This window comes from Narcine bancroftii, chromosome 13 (genome assembly GCF_036971445.1).
Source record: "Narcine bancroftii isolate sNarBan1 chromosome 13, sNarBan1.hap1, whole genome shotgun sequence".
In the NCBI taxonomy this organism is placed as follows: domain Eukaryota; kingdom Metazoa; phylum Chordata; class Chondrichthyes; order Torpediniformes; family Narcinidae; genus Narcine; species Narcine bancroftii.
In genome coordinates this window covers 61,032,579-61,049,705 of record NC_091481.1, presented here as the reverse complement: position 1 = coordinate 61,049,705, position 17,127 = coordinate 61,032,579, and the positions used below count along the sequence as shown (strand labels likewise).

At 46.3% G+C, this 17,127-nt stretch overlaps 1 protein-coding gene across 3 annotated transcripts in view; it reads right to left on the bottom strand.

Moving 5' to 3' along the window:
- Positions 1-17,127, bottom strand: part of LOC138748137 (guanine nucleotide-binding protein subunit alpha-12-like) — an 80,056-nt gene that overhangs the window by 17,762 nt on the left and 45,167 nt on the right. Inside the window, exon 1 of one of the 3 annotated variants that reach the window (XM_069907861.1) lies at positions 5,373-6,018. The exons of the other annotated variants lie outside the window; for them this stretch is intronic. Coding sequence (XP_069763962.1) covers positions 5,373-5,717 — 345 coding nt within the window. The 5' untranslated portion in view covers positions 5,718-6,018. Of the gene's footprint in view, positions 1-5,372; positions 6,019-17,127 lie in introns of those variants that run through there. 3 annotated transcript variants of the gene reach the window in all.

The following is a 17,127-nucleotide window of genomic DNA, read 5'->3' as shown; positions in this document are numbered from 1 at the left end:
TGTGAGGGGAGGGTATGAATGAGGGTGAGGGTGTGTGCATGTACACTGGGGGGTGGGCAGAGTGTTGAAACCAAACTGAGGAACTGAAATTGCCCAACCAGTTTTCTGATTCTCAAAGATGAGGCAATGGTTTGAATCGGATGAACATCAGCTGACATCCTTTGCAAGAGGATACACCAAATGTCACGAGCTGTATCAGCAATGTTGAGGTATTGAAGATATCAATCTGTTCACCAGAAACCCAAATGGTGAGAGAGGGAACATTTTCCATTTCATGGCCTAGTTTGGCTCTCCTCTACTGCACTTCCGCTCTCTGTGAGACTTCCCCACCTCAGAGACAAAAATAAACACAAAATTGTCACGTATGTGGGCTCATATTCAACCTGCAGTAATTAAGTTCAGCACAAAACAAGCCATTCAGCCCTACTTATATCTGAAAGACAAATGGAGTAGGAAAACCGTTTTGAGCCTTTTTCTCCATCCTACACCAACGGTGAAGAGCAGAGTTCCATAGGGATCCTCTCTGATTTTTTTTAATGGCCCAAATCAGTGGTTCTCAACCTTTTTCTTTCCACTCACATACCACTGTAAGTAATCCCAATGCCATAAGTGCTCTGTGATTAGTAAGGGATTGCTTAAGGTGGGATGTGAAGTAGGGAACTGCTCTAGACCCAGTGACTGAAATATTTTGCTTGACAAAATTTGCCATTGGCCCATTTCCTTTGGAGCTCTGAAACCGTGCACATAACGAGTCAATTAGGGATGATTAAAACAGGAGTTCCTGAACTTTTTCTTTCCCCTTACTAATCACCGATGGCAGTAGGGAGTACTTAAAGGTGCGTGAGTGGAATGGAAAAGGTTGAGAACTGCTGGCCCAGATGAAGAAGTGGTCAGTAAGTTTGCGGATGCTACGGAGGTTGGAGGAGTTGTGGATGGTGCTGAGAGTTGTCGAAGGTTACATAAAGGATATAGACAGGATGCAGAGTTTGGGGGAAAAGGTGGCAGATGGAGTTCAATCTGGAAAAATGTGAGGTGATACATTTTGGAAGGACAAACCAGAGGCTGAGTACAAGGTTAGTGGTTGGATGAATAGAGGGACCTTGGGGTCCAAATCCATATATCCATCAAGGATGCTGCACAGGTTGATAGGATGGGTAAGAAGGCCTATGGAATGCTGGGCTTCATTAATAGGGGGATTGAGTTATAGAGAGGAGAGGTCACATTGCAACTCTACAAATCTCGGGTGAGACCACACTTAAGAGTATTGTGTTCAGTTCTGGTCACTTCATTACAGGAAGGATGTGGAAGGTATGGAGAGGGGGCAGAGGAGATTTACCAGGACGTTACCTGGTTTGGAAAATAAGTTATGAGGCAAGGTTAGTGGAGCTGGGACTTTTCTCTTTGGAGTGTAGAAGGATGAGAAGTGACCTAATAGAGGTGTACTAGATTATAAGAGCCATAGATAGGGTGGACAGCCAGCACTCTTCTCCCAGGGCGGGAATAACAAACACCACAGGACATGTGTACAAAGTGAAGGGAAGGAAGTTTAGAGGAGACATCAGGGGCAAGTTTTTTTTTAAATATAGACAGAGAGTTGTGGGTGCCTGAAACACCTTGCCAGGGGGTGGTGGTGGAGGCTGAAACATTAGGAGCATTTAAGAGACTCTTAGACAGGCCCATGGATGAAAGAAAAATAGAGGGTTGTGGGATTGAGAGAGTTTAGTATTTTTTTTAAACAATATGTGGGTCAACACAACATTAAGGGCTGAAGGGCCTGTGCTGTGCTATAATGATTTATGTTCTAATAATTCTAACAATTAGAATCTAATTAAAGGCAGGTGGAGCAAATATTTTCCCATTGTTTTCCTTGGAGTACGTACTGTTGTTGAGGCAGATCTTGGATGTTCAGTGGCAGAACCAATTTATGGCACGACGTTAACCTTGCCAGGCGAGTTGGTGAATTAGAGTCCAAGCACAACACTCTATGATCCGCCTGGTTACGTTAATCGTCTTCGGGAAAACGTGAGATTACTCCGACCTACTCCTACGCGGCAGGGGGTCACCTGCAGTGTATGTGCCAAATGCTGTACTCCTGTGTCCCTCCAGCAAGATGCTGGTCACAAAACACCTCAGGCCATTTACGATGGTCTTTTTCAAATCATACAACTTTCGTGATCGACAGGAATGGAAAAGCTGACATGGCGTATATCGATGCTCCACGTTCTGTGGCGGGGCTAGATTCAGAGGACCAGTTGTGCCCTTGCCAGTCAGACCGTGCATCGTCTGGCTTGCTCTATCGTACAAGGTCAGACCAAACTGTCAGCCCTCCGGACCACAACGTAGCAGGACAGTTCTAATTAGTCACCTCCTTGCATAGCTGGGCTGCAGCGGTCGCATACTTACCTGCACTGGGAGCGGTGCCGGCTGCCACAAGCAACACACGGGGAGTAATAGCTCGCATGCGCGGGTGTGCTAAGCATCAGTGTATGGATGGTAGATCCCAGACGCAGGCAGAGGGGAGTGAGAGTGTCAATATCACCCGTGTGGCAGTGAGCCAATGAAAAGGTCAGAGGGGTTTGGCTGGGTGGTGTTTGGGGAGTTGAAGAAGGTGTCTTCTGAAAATAAAGAAAGTCAACTCCATGGTGAAAGGAACAAGTGGGTGTACTCTTTGTTTGTGTGTAAGCTGGAGTAAATCAGTACTTCATTTTGCTGGGCTCCCAACTGGAGTGATCGGGTCGGTTTTTATTTTAGGTTTGCTGTACGTGCAGGATTTTAAATTTAAATTTAGACAGTAACAGGCCCTTCCAGCCTACAAGCCCATGCTGCCCAATTACACTCAATTGACATGCAGCCCCGGTACATTTTGATGGGTGGGAGGAAACCCTCACAGACACGGGGAGAACATGCAAACTCCTCACAGACAGCGCCGGGTTCGAACCCCGGTCGCTGGCATTGTAACCGTTACCGTGCTACCCTCTTTCTGGTTTCCCTTCTGCATAGCGACAGGTCAGTTTGGAGGAGCTGAGTGACCTTCCCTGTCCCTACATCCGGTTAGTACTGAGACGCAGGGCCACGGGCAGATATTCCCTTGGCGGAGATGGCATTGGGAGGAGGGTGAAATGTATTCTTGAGCATTTAAAGAAAGCCCAGTGAAACTCAGCGAAGTCACTTCCCGCCCTTTCCCCATTTGTCAGCCAAGTCAAGAGAAGTTTTTTTCAAAAAAAACCTGCAAATGCAGGGAAATTCAACTTAAAGCAGAAAATGATGTCAAAATGTCATCAGATCAGGCAGAATCCATGGAGAGAAATACAATCTCCACACACACGGTTGGTATAGCGGTCAGCGCAACACCTTTACAGCACCAGCGATCGGGACCCGGTTGGCATTCGAATCCCACGTCGTCTGTAAGGAGTTTGTACATTCTCCCCCTGTGTGCGTGAGGGCTCAAGTTTCATCCCACCATTCAAAACATACCAGGGGTGTAGGTTAATAGGGTGTAAGTTGGGCAGCACCGACTAGTAGGGCCAAATTGGCCTGTAACCATGCTGTATCTCTACATTTTTTTTTAAAACAAAATTTAAATTACAAAAAAATTTAAAACTTTGTTCTTAATGAAAGTGCTGGGCAGAACGGTTGGCGCAATGCAAATCCGGAACTATCCGTCAGGAGTTGTACATTCTCCCTGTGACTGTGAGAGTTTCATCCGGATGCTCCAATTTCCTTACGCTCTTCAAATTGTACAGGGATTAATTGTGGTATTTCAGCGGCACGGGCTTGTGGGCTGGTCGGGCCTGTTTCCATACTGTACGCACGTCTAAATGACACTCAGCAGGTTCCGTAGTGTCCATCAGAGGCAGGGATATTTAAACCAATGCTTCGGGCCCGAGCCCTGCATTAAGATATGAGCAAAATACCTTGCTCCAACATATCTATTCCCAAAACGAGTTCTTCAAGCCTAGATCATCTGAAATGTCCTCCTTTTTCCTCCATCAACTCAGCCCTTGATCATATCTTCTCCTCCATTTCCCCCAGATGTAACAAACACAGGATTCCCCTTATCCTCACCTACCACCACACCAGCCTCCGCAGTCAACACGTAATCATCCGTAATTTACGCCACAGAATCCCACCACCAGACACCTCTTCCCCTCCCTGCCTTCTGCCGGGACAGTTCCCTCGTCCGCTCATCCCCTCCCACTGATCGCCCCCTTGGGACCTCCCCCGTGGCCGCAGGAAGTGCCAAACTCGTGCCCACACCTCCTCCCTTACCACCACCACTCGGGGATCCCCAAACAGTCCTTTCAAGAGAAGCAACGCTTCACTTGTGTATCTGTGGGAGTTCACCTAAGGCATCCGGTGCTCGCATTGCAGCCTCCTCTACGTAGGAGAGACTGGATCACTTCGCTGAGCACCTTCGCTCTGTCCACATCAGCGACAGGAACCTCCCAGTGGCCAACCACTTCAATTCTGCGCCCCAAGCCCACTCCCCACATTCCGCTGTCCATGGTCTCATGTACTGTCTAAACAAGACCACTAGCAAATTAGCAGAGCTTTTTTTTTAATTTAGATGTATGGCATTGTAACAGACCTTTTTGGCCCACATGTCCATGCTGCCCAATTTACACCTCCTTAACCTACACCCTCGGTACAGTTTTTTAAAAATTCCACTGGGCAGTGTCCAACGGGACGGCATTAACATCATCTTCTCCGGTTTCTGCTAACCCACTTACTGGTTCTCTTCCCCATCTCTGTCTTCATTCCTACATATCTCCACCCCCTTCCCTCTCTATTCAGAGCCACCCCCCCCCCCCCCAGCTAGTGTGCCCTCACTCCCTAATCCATTTCCTGCGGTGCTCCTCCCTCCCTCCCCCCCCCCTATTGTTTGGTTCGGGGGCCTGCCTACATTTTGCTCAAACATTGATGAAGGGCTTAAGTACATCTTCTTCTTTGCTACATCATTTCTCCAGTGTTTTTTTTTAATCAACAGCAAAAAAAGCTGGCTTCACTCCACCTTTACTGCCTGATTTTGCTGAGACTTGTCTCTCCCTAGAATCAGCCTTGGTGAAGAGTTTCGACTTAGGAAGCCCCTACAGATGCTGCTCGACCCACTAAGTAGATTTTTTCAAACTACAATTATTTTAATTATCTTTTCTCTCCGACACAGTTAACCTGGCTGTAAATACAAGAGAAATCAAGTGAAAAGGCTCTGTAAACGTTGAGATAGTAGTAAAATAACCGAATTTCACACTGGCACCTCACCCTAGTAATATACCGGTTAAAGGGCCAGTGTGAACGCTCGCGAATCGGCACGCAGGTGTCAAATCACCCCGCCTGCGAGCCGGACGGGACAAGGAGACACATGTAACACACACCTGCTTCCAAGCTCTTGAGATCCAAGTTTGCAGAAGCAGTTCCAGCCTGGATTTGTGGAATCTGTGCGTAGTTTTGACGGCGATGAAAACCTCTCTCAGCTCCACCTTGCGCTGCCAAGGCACCCGCCCCGAGAGACTGGTACCCCCGGCTTTCAGCCCCGGTTGGATAGCTCCAGGTAGCGAGCTGGGGTCGGCATCCTGGCCGCTCGCAGCGACGGAGAACCGGCCGCCTTTCACCTTGACCCCGCCGCCTTCTCGCCTCCGGTAATCCACTAAAAGCAGCAGGAGCAAAGTGACTGTGGCCCCAGAGAGGGTGGGGAAAGTCCTCTTGAAGCAAGAACGCATGCTACTTCCAGTTCTAACACGATGGGAGCAGGTTGTCCATCGCTGAATGAAACAACATTGGTTTGGAGAATTTCTCCTCTCTCAGAAGTGGATTTAAAATTAAAAGTCATGGATCAGCCTCGATCTTGGTAAATGCAGGTTTACCAATAATTCGGAATTAAAATATCTCACCATATTTTATAAAATTAAAAAGGGCACATAATATTTTATTTTTTGTTTGTTTTCAGACAATAAGTTAATGCAACAGCGCTGATAACCAAGCGGCTGCTCGCTGGCCGGACCGAACGAACCACCTGCCGCTTCCTCCCTCCCACTTTGTCACCACTTGTAGCAATTTTTTTGTATTGTGTCAATTTCAGGAACCAATCAGAGAGCGGAGGCTACAAGCCCCAGAGTGGCATCGAGGATGAGCCAATCGCGTCAGAGTTCAAGAAAGAAGGGGCGGGGCTACAGACTGTGTGCGTGTCTGGGTTTAACCCTTCGGAGGCTTGCAGGTCCCCAACTCTGGTGCAGGGCTTCTGAGTTTGGAGCAGTGGGAAAGAAGGGTTCAGCATCATCAGAATTTATGGTCGTGAACATTTGTTGTTTTGAGGCAGCATTACAGTGCAAACATTTCTATAAACCACCTTACCAAATATTACAAGTAAAATAAAAATAAGACAAATTAAGAGTGTCTGTGGTCCATCTGGCAGCGGGGAAGAAGCTGTCAGTGCTCACCTTTAGGATCCTGTATCATTTTTTCCTGATGGTTGCAGAGGGGTATGGCCTGGGTGGTGAGGATCTTCGAGGATAGAGGCCGCTTTCATAAGACACAGCCTCATGTAGATGTCCTCGATGGAGTGAAGTCTGGTGCCTGTGACGTCGCAAGCTGAGTTAACAACCCTCTGGCATTTATTCTTTTCCTGAGAGTTGGCGCCTCTGTACCAAGCCGTGATACAACCAGCCAGAATGCTCTCCACGGTACACCTGTAGAAATTTTCAAGAGTTTTCGGTGACGTACCGAATCTCCTCAAATTCCTTACACAGTATAGCTGCTGACGGGCCTTCATCGTGACCTGGAGGCTCCAGGACGGATCCTCAAGCATGATGGCACCGAAGAATTTGAAGTTCTTGACCCTCTCCACCGCTGACACCTCAATGAAGACTGGGTTGTGTTCTCCTGATTTTTTCCTAGAGACTGCAATCATCTCCTTGGTTTTTGCTGACATTGAGTGTAGGGTTATTGTTGTGACACCATGCAACAAGCTGAGTTCCTGGGTGTCAACATCTCTGAGGACCTATCCTGGGGCCTCTGCATCGATCACCAGCGGCTATACTTTCATGAGAAGTTGGAGGAGATTTGGTCTGTCACTAAAGATTTTTGCAAATTTCAGCAGGTGTACCGTGAAGAGCATTCTGTCTGGTTCCAACACTGGTGCAGATGAGCCAATACACAGGACAGGAAAAGACTCCAGAGAATGAAACATGAAAGTCTGCCGATGCTGAGATTGTAGTTAAAAATGCTGGAGAAACTCAGCCGGTCTCACGGCGTCCATGGGAGGTAAAGATATATTACCAATATCTCGGGTTAAGCCCTTCTTCAAGGTATAAGCAAAAAGCAGGTAGGCATCTTAATCAAAGACCAGAGAGAAAGGGGGATGAATGAGAAGGGTAGGAGGCTAGACCAACAACCAAATGGGGTTCATTGGATATGATAAGAGGAGAGGTGAGAATTAATTTTTAGCTCTGTGAAAGGAGACCGAGGAAAAAGGGGAGAGAGACAGACAGACAGAACTAGGAGGAAGACACGGGGAAGAAGAAGGCGGGGGGGGTTCTTAGCGGAAACCGGAGAAGTCAACGTTAATCTCATCTGGTCAAATCTGAACTACAGAGTTGTGAACTCGGCCAGCGCCAGTCTCCACTCCATCAAGGACATCGACAAAAGGTGGTGTCTTAAGAAAGCGGTCACTATCCTCACCACCCAGGCCATGCCCTCTTCACTCTGCTACCATCAGGAGGGAGGTACAGGAGCCTGAAGGCAAACACCCAGTGGCACAAGGACAGTTTCTTCCCCTCCACCACCAGATTTCTGAATGGACAATGAAGCACAGAAACTGCCTCACTTTCTCTTATTTTTGCACTAATTTATATACTTTTAAATGTAATTTTATAGAAACTTTTGCACTTTGATGCTGCTTTAAAACAGAACATTTCATGACATGTTCATGATAATAGATTCTGAGAATGTAGCAAGACTTACAGAGAGTCAGGACAGAAGAGGCACTATGGATGAGACACTATTAATTTATCATTTGTGCCCACAGGACCCTCAAAGTTGGTGCACAGTTTGATTGTGTTGTTATGAAGATGTCTAGCCTTTCATTAACCATGGGATCATGCGACCATGAGGTAATGTTCCAGTGATATAAGACCTTGGTTAAACTCCACTTGGAATATTGTATACAGTTCTGGTCACCTCACTACAGACACGATGCAATAGAGAGGGTGTAGAGGAGCTTTACAAAGATGTTGCCAGGGGTGGTCGGTCAATTGAGTGAAATTGGACCGGAAGGGCCTGTTACCGTGCTATATGTCTAAAAATCTTTTAAATGTAGACACAGCACGGTAACAGGCCCTTTCGGCCCACGAGTCCGTGCCTCCAAATTAACCTACACCCCCAATACCTGTCGAACGGTGTGAGGAAACCGAGTGTAATGGAGGATTAAAACCATGTGTCCAGATACTTTTTGCTTATGTGGAACTGACGACACTGGGTCCACACTCAGGTCACCTTACTTTCAGAACTAGCAGATGTAATTAAACTCAGCCATGGGGATTTATCTGAAGATACACTTTGAAATGGAATTCCACTGTGAGGCCCAGGGAAAGCAGTTGTCAAATGCAACACTCTGAAATTGATGAATTGGTCACCAAGCGTTGATAAGTATAGTTGGGAAGGGCTTGCATATTGTAGTGTGAAATCAGCTTTTGAATTTGAAATAAACATTTGTATAAACTGAACTGCTCTCGGTGTGTGTGTCTATTTTCTTTCGGTAGCTCAAACACTGTGACCAATCTAAAACGAACAAAATGAGAGGTATAAGTTTACCCAAGACAATTGGCGCAGCGAGCAGGGTTGGTCTCAAGATGTTTCGCCGAAAGAAAGAGGTGAGCCCTGTGCAGTTCTTGATTCCTGGATGGACTTCCAAAGACGATAGGTTTGGCATGTTGGCCAATACCCTGTCTTTGTTGGGATCACCCATTAGTTGGGATGAGAAGTTAGACCCATCAAGTGCACCTCTGAGAGAGCAGGTTGCCACTCTCCTTCGAGAAAGTAAATTTCCTGATAAAAAGGGGACGCTGACGGATGGTTTTTGGTTGCTGGCCACAGCCTTACACCACTCCGTTCAGTGTGAAGCAGAATCAGTTCAAAGAGAAGTAGAATCTCAGTGCAAGAGAAAGCAATTAGAGGAGGAGCTAGAATCCATGCGACAACGCTGTTCCATGATGAGCGAGATTGTTCGCACCAGTCAGGACAGAGCCAAAGAATGGGAAGATAAGCATGTCCAAACGATCTGCCGTAATATTAAACTCCAGCAACAGCTCTATGCAGATAAGGAAAGGCATGGAGTAGAACGCGATCCATATCGTATTCCTGCCATGATAAGGAATGGTGACGATCCTGATGTAATTGAGGATTGGGATGGGAATATCTGGAATGACAATGGTAATAATCCAGATTCTCCTCAGCATGTGTCTAACATACTACCCTCTCCACCTGCTGTTCACGCCCTCCCCATAAGGCAGCAGACTTCCCAAACAGATGGAAGGGGGGGATGATGTAAGGGTAGAGATTGAAGATAGATACCCCAGTCTCCCATGTGGACCCAGGGGAAAATACCCAAACCCCTGCTTATGCTCTATGGCCTACTCCCTCTACGGGATGGCCTCGACCTCCTCCCCTAGACTGGGTGGAGGGCCCTGTGGGCCAAAGTGGGAACAGGGGTCGGAAGCAGTCACTGATACGTGACTTCTCTGTAAAAGAGCTGGCTGCCATTGGAGATCGATTTAGGCAAAAGGCAGGAGAAACTCTGGCGGCCTGGCTCCTGCGTGTCTGGGAACAAGGAGGGGGTAATGTATTTTTAACCCCTGAGGAATTGTTGGGATTAGGAACATTGTCTACTGATATCAGGGTCACTGCTGAGCTGCGGGGTAGAGGGAGAGAGGTGGATTACTTACTACTCTAGGGGATGCCCTGCTACGAGTATACCCATCACCAGTAGATTGGGATTTACATTTACAGAACAATTGGAGAACCCCAGAGGAGGGTATAGCAGCAATTCGTCAGCAGGCCCTGGCCTCTGCCTTGTATGCAGGGCATTTGAGGCTATGGGTACATGGGGGGAGCCCTGATGAAGAGATATCACGGCCGGAATGCATACCAGATTGGTTCGTTCCGCCCAACCCACCACACGGGGATTGGTTCTGTCCGTAACTAGTCCGCTAATTGGGCACCCTGTGTCTGAGGCGATGCACGCCTTATCTGGGCTTTGAGAATTAGAGTTGGGAGGTAAAATCCACTCATGTACAGCCCAGGTTAAATCAGACAAGCAGGATGAAAAGAGAGGGGCTGCTACTAATAATGGACCGACAAGAAAGGACCTTTTTCTAACCTTGTTAAAGTAAGGCGAAACTATAAGTGATATTGATGGGAAACCTACTGCAGTCCTTTATGCCCTTTATAAGAGAAAAGCAGGGGAACATCATCCCCAGCTGCTGAGTCCTCCTGGCCCAGCTGTGCCCTCTGCTCCCACTGCTGCTTCTATCGAGCTGGCTTCTCCCGCTCCAGTTACTCGTGATGAGGTAAAACAATGGGTTAAACAGCTCGATAGAAGCAGCAGTGGGAGCAGAGGGCACAGCTGGGCCAGGAGGACTCAGCAGCTGGGGATGATGTTCCCCTGCTTTTCTCTTATAAAGGGCATAAAGGACTGCAGTAGGTTTCCCATCAATATCACTTATAGTTTCGCCTTACTTTAACAAGGTTAGAAAAAGGTCCTTTCTTGTCGGTCCATTATTAGTAGCAGCCCCTCTCTTTTCATCCTGCTTGTCTGATTTAACCTGGGCTGTACATGAGTGGATTTTACCTCCCAACTCTAATTCTCAAAGCCCAGATAAGGCGTGCATCGCCTCAGACACAGGGTGCCCAATTAGCGGACTAGTTACGGACAGAACCAATCCCCGTGTGGTGGGTTGGGCGGAACGAACCAATCTGGTATGCATTCCGGCCGTGATATCTCTTCATCAGGGCTCCCCCCATGTACCCATAGCCTCAAATGCCCTGCATACAAGGCAGAGGCCAGGGCCTGCTGACGAATTGCTGCTATACCACAATAGCATGTGGTCCTGGAAGCCCCCGAACCCTTCTGAAGCCTGAAGGTGTGGGCAGGATTCCCGTGTCTACTCCATCGAAACACAGCGCGCACACGAGGATCCGCGGCCCTACATACTGTTAACAATCCACTGGGGTGGGGGTAATGATCTCCAATACTTGGCTTTGGTTGACACCGGTGTAGAGCACTCGGTGATTCCTGGTAACCCCGACCTCTGGACTGGACCGGCCTTTCGAATAGAGGGGTTGGGAGGAGCGGTCACCCTGGCAAAGAAAATAAAAGTCTGTGCCACAGTGAGTGATAGCCCATCCCCTGTCTGGTTACCTGCCCTGGTGGCTGCTACTGACGAGTGTATCTTGGGTATTAATATGTTGGCCGGTTCGGCCCTTAATACTAGCCAAGGGGGATTTGAATTTGGAATTCGAACTATTACAAAAAAACTAGTAGTGGGTCAGGCTAAGTGGGATCCTGTGATGCTGCCACCCCCCCCCCCATGAAACCAGTGTGCATTCCACAATATTGTCTCCCTGGGGGCAGGAAGAGATTACTGCCGCCATCGATGCTCTGCAAGAAGAAGGGGTAGTGAGGCCTGCAACGTCGCCCTTTAATAGCCCTGTTTGGCCAGTCCAGAAGCTGGACGGCTCCTGGAGAATGACAGTCGATTATCGTTTTTTGAACAAACATGCCCCACCACTTGCTTCGGCAGTTCCGGACATTGTTACCCTTATTAAAAACATTGCTACTGGGAACTCAGGAACATGGTATGCTGTCATTGATCTCGCTAATGCCTTCTTCAGTATTCTTATAGCTGAGGACTCACAGGATCAGTTCGCCTTTACCTGGAAGGGGCACCAGTATACCTTCACCCGCCTCCCTCAGGGCTATGTACACTCTACCACTATTTGCCGCAGCCTAATTGCCCGTGATTTGGAGACGGTGCCAGTATCGCCTTCCCTCTCAATTCACCATTATATTGATGATGTGGCCTCCTGGAGCCTCTGGCAGAAACAAGAGGGTCACCGAGTCCCACTGGGATTCTGGTCATGTTCCATGCCCGAGGCTGCCACTCGTTATTCTGCTTTTGAAGAACAGATACTAGCCTGTTACTGGGCCCTGCTAGAGACTGAAAGAATGACAGGCGATGCAGATGTTCAATTGCGACCTGCACTTCCTGTAATGAATTGGGTCTTGGCTAATGATGCTAATCTAAAGATCGGGCGGGCTCAGCAGTCTTCTATTGTTAAATGGAAGTGGTATATTCGGAGTCGTGCGACCAGAGGGCCTGAAGGGGTGGACCGCATACACGAACAGGTGGCTGATCTTCCGTCTCGTCATGAGGATGTTGAACCCGCCTTGCCCCCTCCTTTACCCCCTTCACCAGTTCAGTGGGGTAAACCATATGATTCGCTCACTCCAGCTGAACAAGAGGATGCCTGGTTTACTGATGGTAGCAGCCGGTGGGTGAAAGGAAAGCAAAGTGGAAGGCGGTGGTTACCATCCCAGGTCAGGAACTCACTTATCGGAGGAGGGGGATGGTGGATCCAGTCAGTATGCTGAGTTGAAGGCAGTCACTTTACCACTAGATCCCCATGATCACCCTCTTCGCCTGTTTACTGATTGCTGGGCTGTGGCTAATGGACTTGTGGTATGGATGCCTGATTGGCAAAAGAACAACTGGATGATACATGACCGCCCAGTATGGGGCAAAGAATTGTGGCAGCTGTTGTGGGATGCTTCCCACCACCGTGAGATAACCGTTTATCACGTTGATGCCCATACCAATATGGCGACTAACATGGCACAACATAATGCAGTAGCAGATCAGCTTGCCACTATCAGCCGTGCTGATACCGTCCCCCTGGCTCGATGGGCACAAGAACAGAGTGGTCATTTGGGGGCGAAGGGATCAGCTATGTGGGCCCGTACACATGCTTTACCCGTCCATCAGGATGATGTACGCATGGTCGTACGTACATGCCCAGAATGTCAGCTTGTGAAGTTCCATACCGTTCCACCTGGTCCGCATGGCCGAATAAAACGGGGTGCTCACTCAGCTGCGGTCTGGCAAATTGATTACATAGGCCCCATGCTAGACTGTATGGGTAAACATTACATCCTAGTAATGGTTGACACCTTTTCGGGCCTGGTTTTTGCTTTTCTCACCAAGACGACTGACCAAGCTAGCACTATCCAAGGACTAAACCATTTGATTTATCGTTATGATGTTCCAGAGGAGATTCACTCTGATAATGGCTTGCACTTCTCTGGGAAAGCAATCTGTGATTGGGCAAATGACAACGGTATTTTATGGGTTCACCATATTCCTTATTACCTGCAGGCTGCCGGGTTAGTTGAACGAATGAACGGCTTACTGAAGGAACAAATTCGTATGTTAACACCACTGGGGACCCAGAAGGGGTGGTGCCATGTGCTGCAGCAGGCAGCTGACAATTTGAATCATCGCCCTTTAAAAGGAGGTACACCTTTCCACCGACTTCTTCACGCTCCTGAACTACAGCCTATTCCAGAGGAAAAACAGTCATTGCCCCCCATTCCCGAACTAGAGAATGTCGGACAAAAGGTATGGGTGGCACCACCAGGTGCCCTCCTGTAAAAGGGGAAATAGTGACACCTGCCCAGGGTAACCCTCGGTGGGTAGCTATTGAGGGACAGGATGATTTAGTCTGTTTAAACACTGAACGCTTACGGTATCATGAGTGACATGTGTCAGGCTTCTTTTTTCCAGGTTCTCCATTTTACACTCCTGGTGATCTGGCTTAACAGCTGCTTTGATGGCAGCAATTGGATTTGTAATGTCGAGGACGTTCCGAGGGAGTTCCCCGTGGGAAACACGGTCCGATGCATTACACCAAGGAAGTCCTCGGTCATCCGCCTCAAGTGCAGCTTATATAAATATGTTATTGTTCAGCATGTTTCAAAATCTGTTCGTGAGCTCCAGTATCTGGGTATTGTGGCCAACAAGGATAATTTGAGCTTTGGTTGGAATCCTTTCTCATGGCTAACTGCTACATTTGGGGGAGTGGGCCACACTATCCTCCGTTGGTTGCTCGTGTCATTGCTTATCTTTGTAATTGTTGTTTGATTTCTCTTTTTTTACTCCCTCTGTACTCAAATACTGGTTAGGCCTCGCAAATGACAGATTGTGACCAAGGGGTGGAATGTAATGGAGGATTAAAACCATGTGCCCAAATGCTTTTTGCTTATGTGGAACTGACGACACTGGGTCCACATTCAGGTCACCTTACCTTCAGAACTAGCAGATGTAATTAAACTCAGCCATGGGGATTTATCTGAAGATACACTTTGAAATGGAATTCCACTGTGAGGCCCAGGGAAAGCAGTTGTCAAATGCAACACTCTGAAATTGACGAATTGGTCACAACCTGTCTTGCTCAAGAAGTTTTAATAAGTCTTTGTATCTACGAGATAAACCAGGAAATCATAACATCCTGGTTCCATAATAATTAATCTTCTAAATTGTAGAATATAATGTTCAGTTTTGATTTTGACTGACAAATGTTAGAAGGAGTAGGCGCATGATTAATTGTTTTTGGGGTATAAAAGTCTGTGGTCCTGCTGCTGAAGTTTAGACTCTCCGAGAGGTGGGAACACCCCTTGTCAAGAAGGAAGAACAGCCAGAGTCCGAGCAACGTCCCGGTCAGGGGAGGTGGAGAAGCTGCTACCGGCGCCCTGACAACCTACTACAAGTGTGCAGTCGTTGCCTCGCTTCGGCAGTTGGGACCAGTCCAAGCGTTGATAAGTATAGTTGGGAAGGGCTTGCATATTGTAGTGTGAAATCAGCTTTTGAATTAGTAATAAACATTTGTATAAACTGAACTGCTCTCAGTGTGTGTGTCTATTTTCTTTCAGTAGCTCAAACACTGTGACCAATCTAAAACGAACAAAATGAGAGGTATAAGTTTACCCAAGACACCGAGTCCCTTGGGCAAAACCCACGCAGGCACAGGGAGAACGTACAAATTCCTTACAGATGGTGTGGGAGTTGAATCCTGGTCCCAATCATAGGTGCTGTGAAGGCGTGGTGCCCACTGTTACATCAACTAACCAATACGCAGGACCATGAATGGCAGACAGTCTCCCTCCCTCCCTCCCCCCCCCCCCCGCCCCCCAACCATCAACGTGATATACCAGAATTGTAGTCTGAAGAGGGCGTGGAAATCATTGAGGACCCCCTTCCACCCCACACATGGCATCTTTTCGCTGCTCCCATCAGGGAAAGAGATGCAGGAGCATCAAAGCCAGTGCCATGAATTTTATGAACAAATATACCAAACTGAGAACAAGGGGAAAGATGATAAAATAGAGGAATTTTTAGCTAAAATTGAACTGCCAAAATTGCAAGAGGAACAAAACAAACTAATAAAACCATTTGAAATAGAGGAAGTACAGGATATATTAAAAAAGCTGCCGAACAATAAAATACCAGGAGAGGGTGGATTTCCAGTAGAATTTTATAAAACATTTAAAGAGTTATTAATTCCTCCTCTCCTGGAAGTAATGAACCAGGTAGAAGAAACATAAAACTTGCCAGATTCATGTAAGACAGCAATAATTACAGTAATACCAAAGATGGGGAAAGATCCACTAACACCAGCATCATATAGACCAATATCCCTACTTAACTCAGATTATAAGATAATAGCAAAATTATTAGCAAATAGATTGGCCGACTGGGTACCAAAAATAGTAAAACAAGGTCAAACTGGATTTATTAAGAAAAGATGAATAGCGGATAATGTCTGTAAACTTATTAATCTAATTCATGCAGTTCAAGGAAATAAAAAACCAACAGTGGCTGTTGCTTTAGATGCAGAAAAAGCCTTTGACAGAGTAGAGTGGAACTACTTATTTAAAGTATTACAGAAGTTCAATCTACCAGAAAAATATATTAATTGGATTAAAGCATTGTATAATTGACCGTTGGCGAAGGTAGCAGTAAATGGATATGTATCGAATCAATTTAAATTAAGTAGGTCAACTAGACAGGGATGTCCATTATACCCCCCTCATTGTTTGCCTTAGCAATAGAACCTTTGGGAGAACTGATAAGAATAGAAAATAAACTTAAAGGGATAAAAATAAAGGAGAAGGAGTATAAAATCAACTTATTTGCAGATGACATCATAGAATACCTAACAGAACCAGAGATATCAATAAAAGAATTACATAAGAAATTGATGGAATATGGAGAAATATCGGGGTACAAGATCAACGCAAATGAAAGTGAAGCGATGCCAATTAATAATGCGGATTATACAGAATTTAAAAAAGAAACATCATTTAAATGGCAAACACAAGCAATTCGATACCTAGGTATCAGGTTAGATAATAACTTAAGCCACTTGTTCAAACTAAATTATCAGCCACTAGTAAAGAAATTGCAGGAAGACTTAGAACATTGGAAAGAATTACCGCTAACATTGATAGGGAGGGTAAACTGCATTAAAATGAACTTGTTCCCAAGGATACGATACTTATTTCAAAAGTTACCAATTCCCTTAACAGAATTTTTTTTTATGAACTAAAGAGAATAAGGAAATTCTTGTGGAAAGGGAGGAAACTGATAGTAGCGTTCGATAAATTAACAGAGAGGTATAACCAAGGTAGTTTGCAGTTACCAAATTTTAGAAATTATTATAGAGCCGCACAATTAAGGTATTTATCAGATTTTTACCAGACAAGGGAAAAACCAGACTGGACTAAGATAGAACTAGATAAAATAGGGGAGAAGGTACCGGAACATATACTTTATAAGTGGGATGAAAAGTTGGTGTAATATAAAAACTCACCAGTACTGCATCATTTACTTAATACATGGAAGAATATCCACTTAGAAAGGAAAAAAACAAATTATCAAATACCAAAATTATTATTGATGCAAAATCCACTAATCCCTTTTACAATAGATAACCTTTTCTTTAGAGAATGGGAGAGAAAAGGAATCAAAAGAATAGAAAATTGTTTTTTGGGAAATAATTTATTAACATTTGAACAGTTGA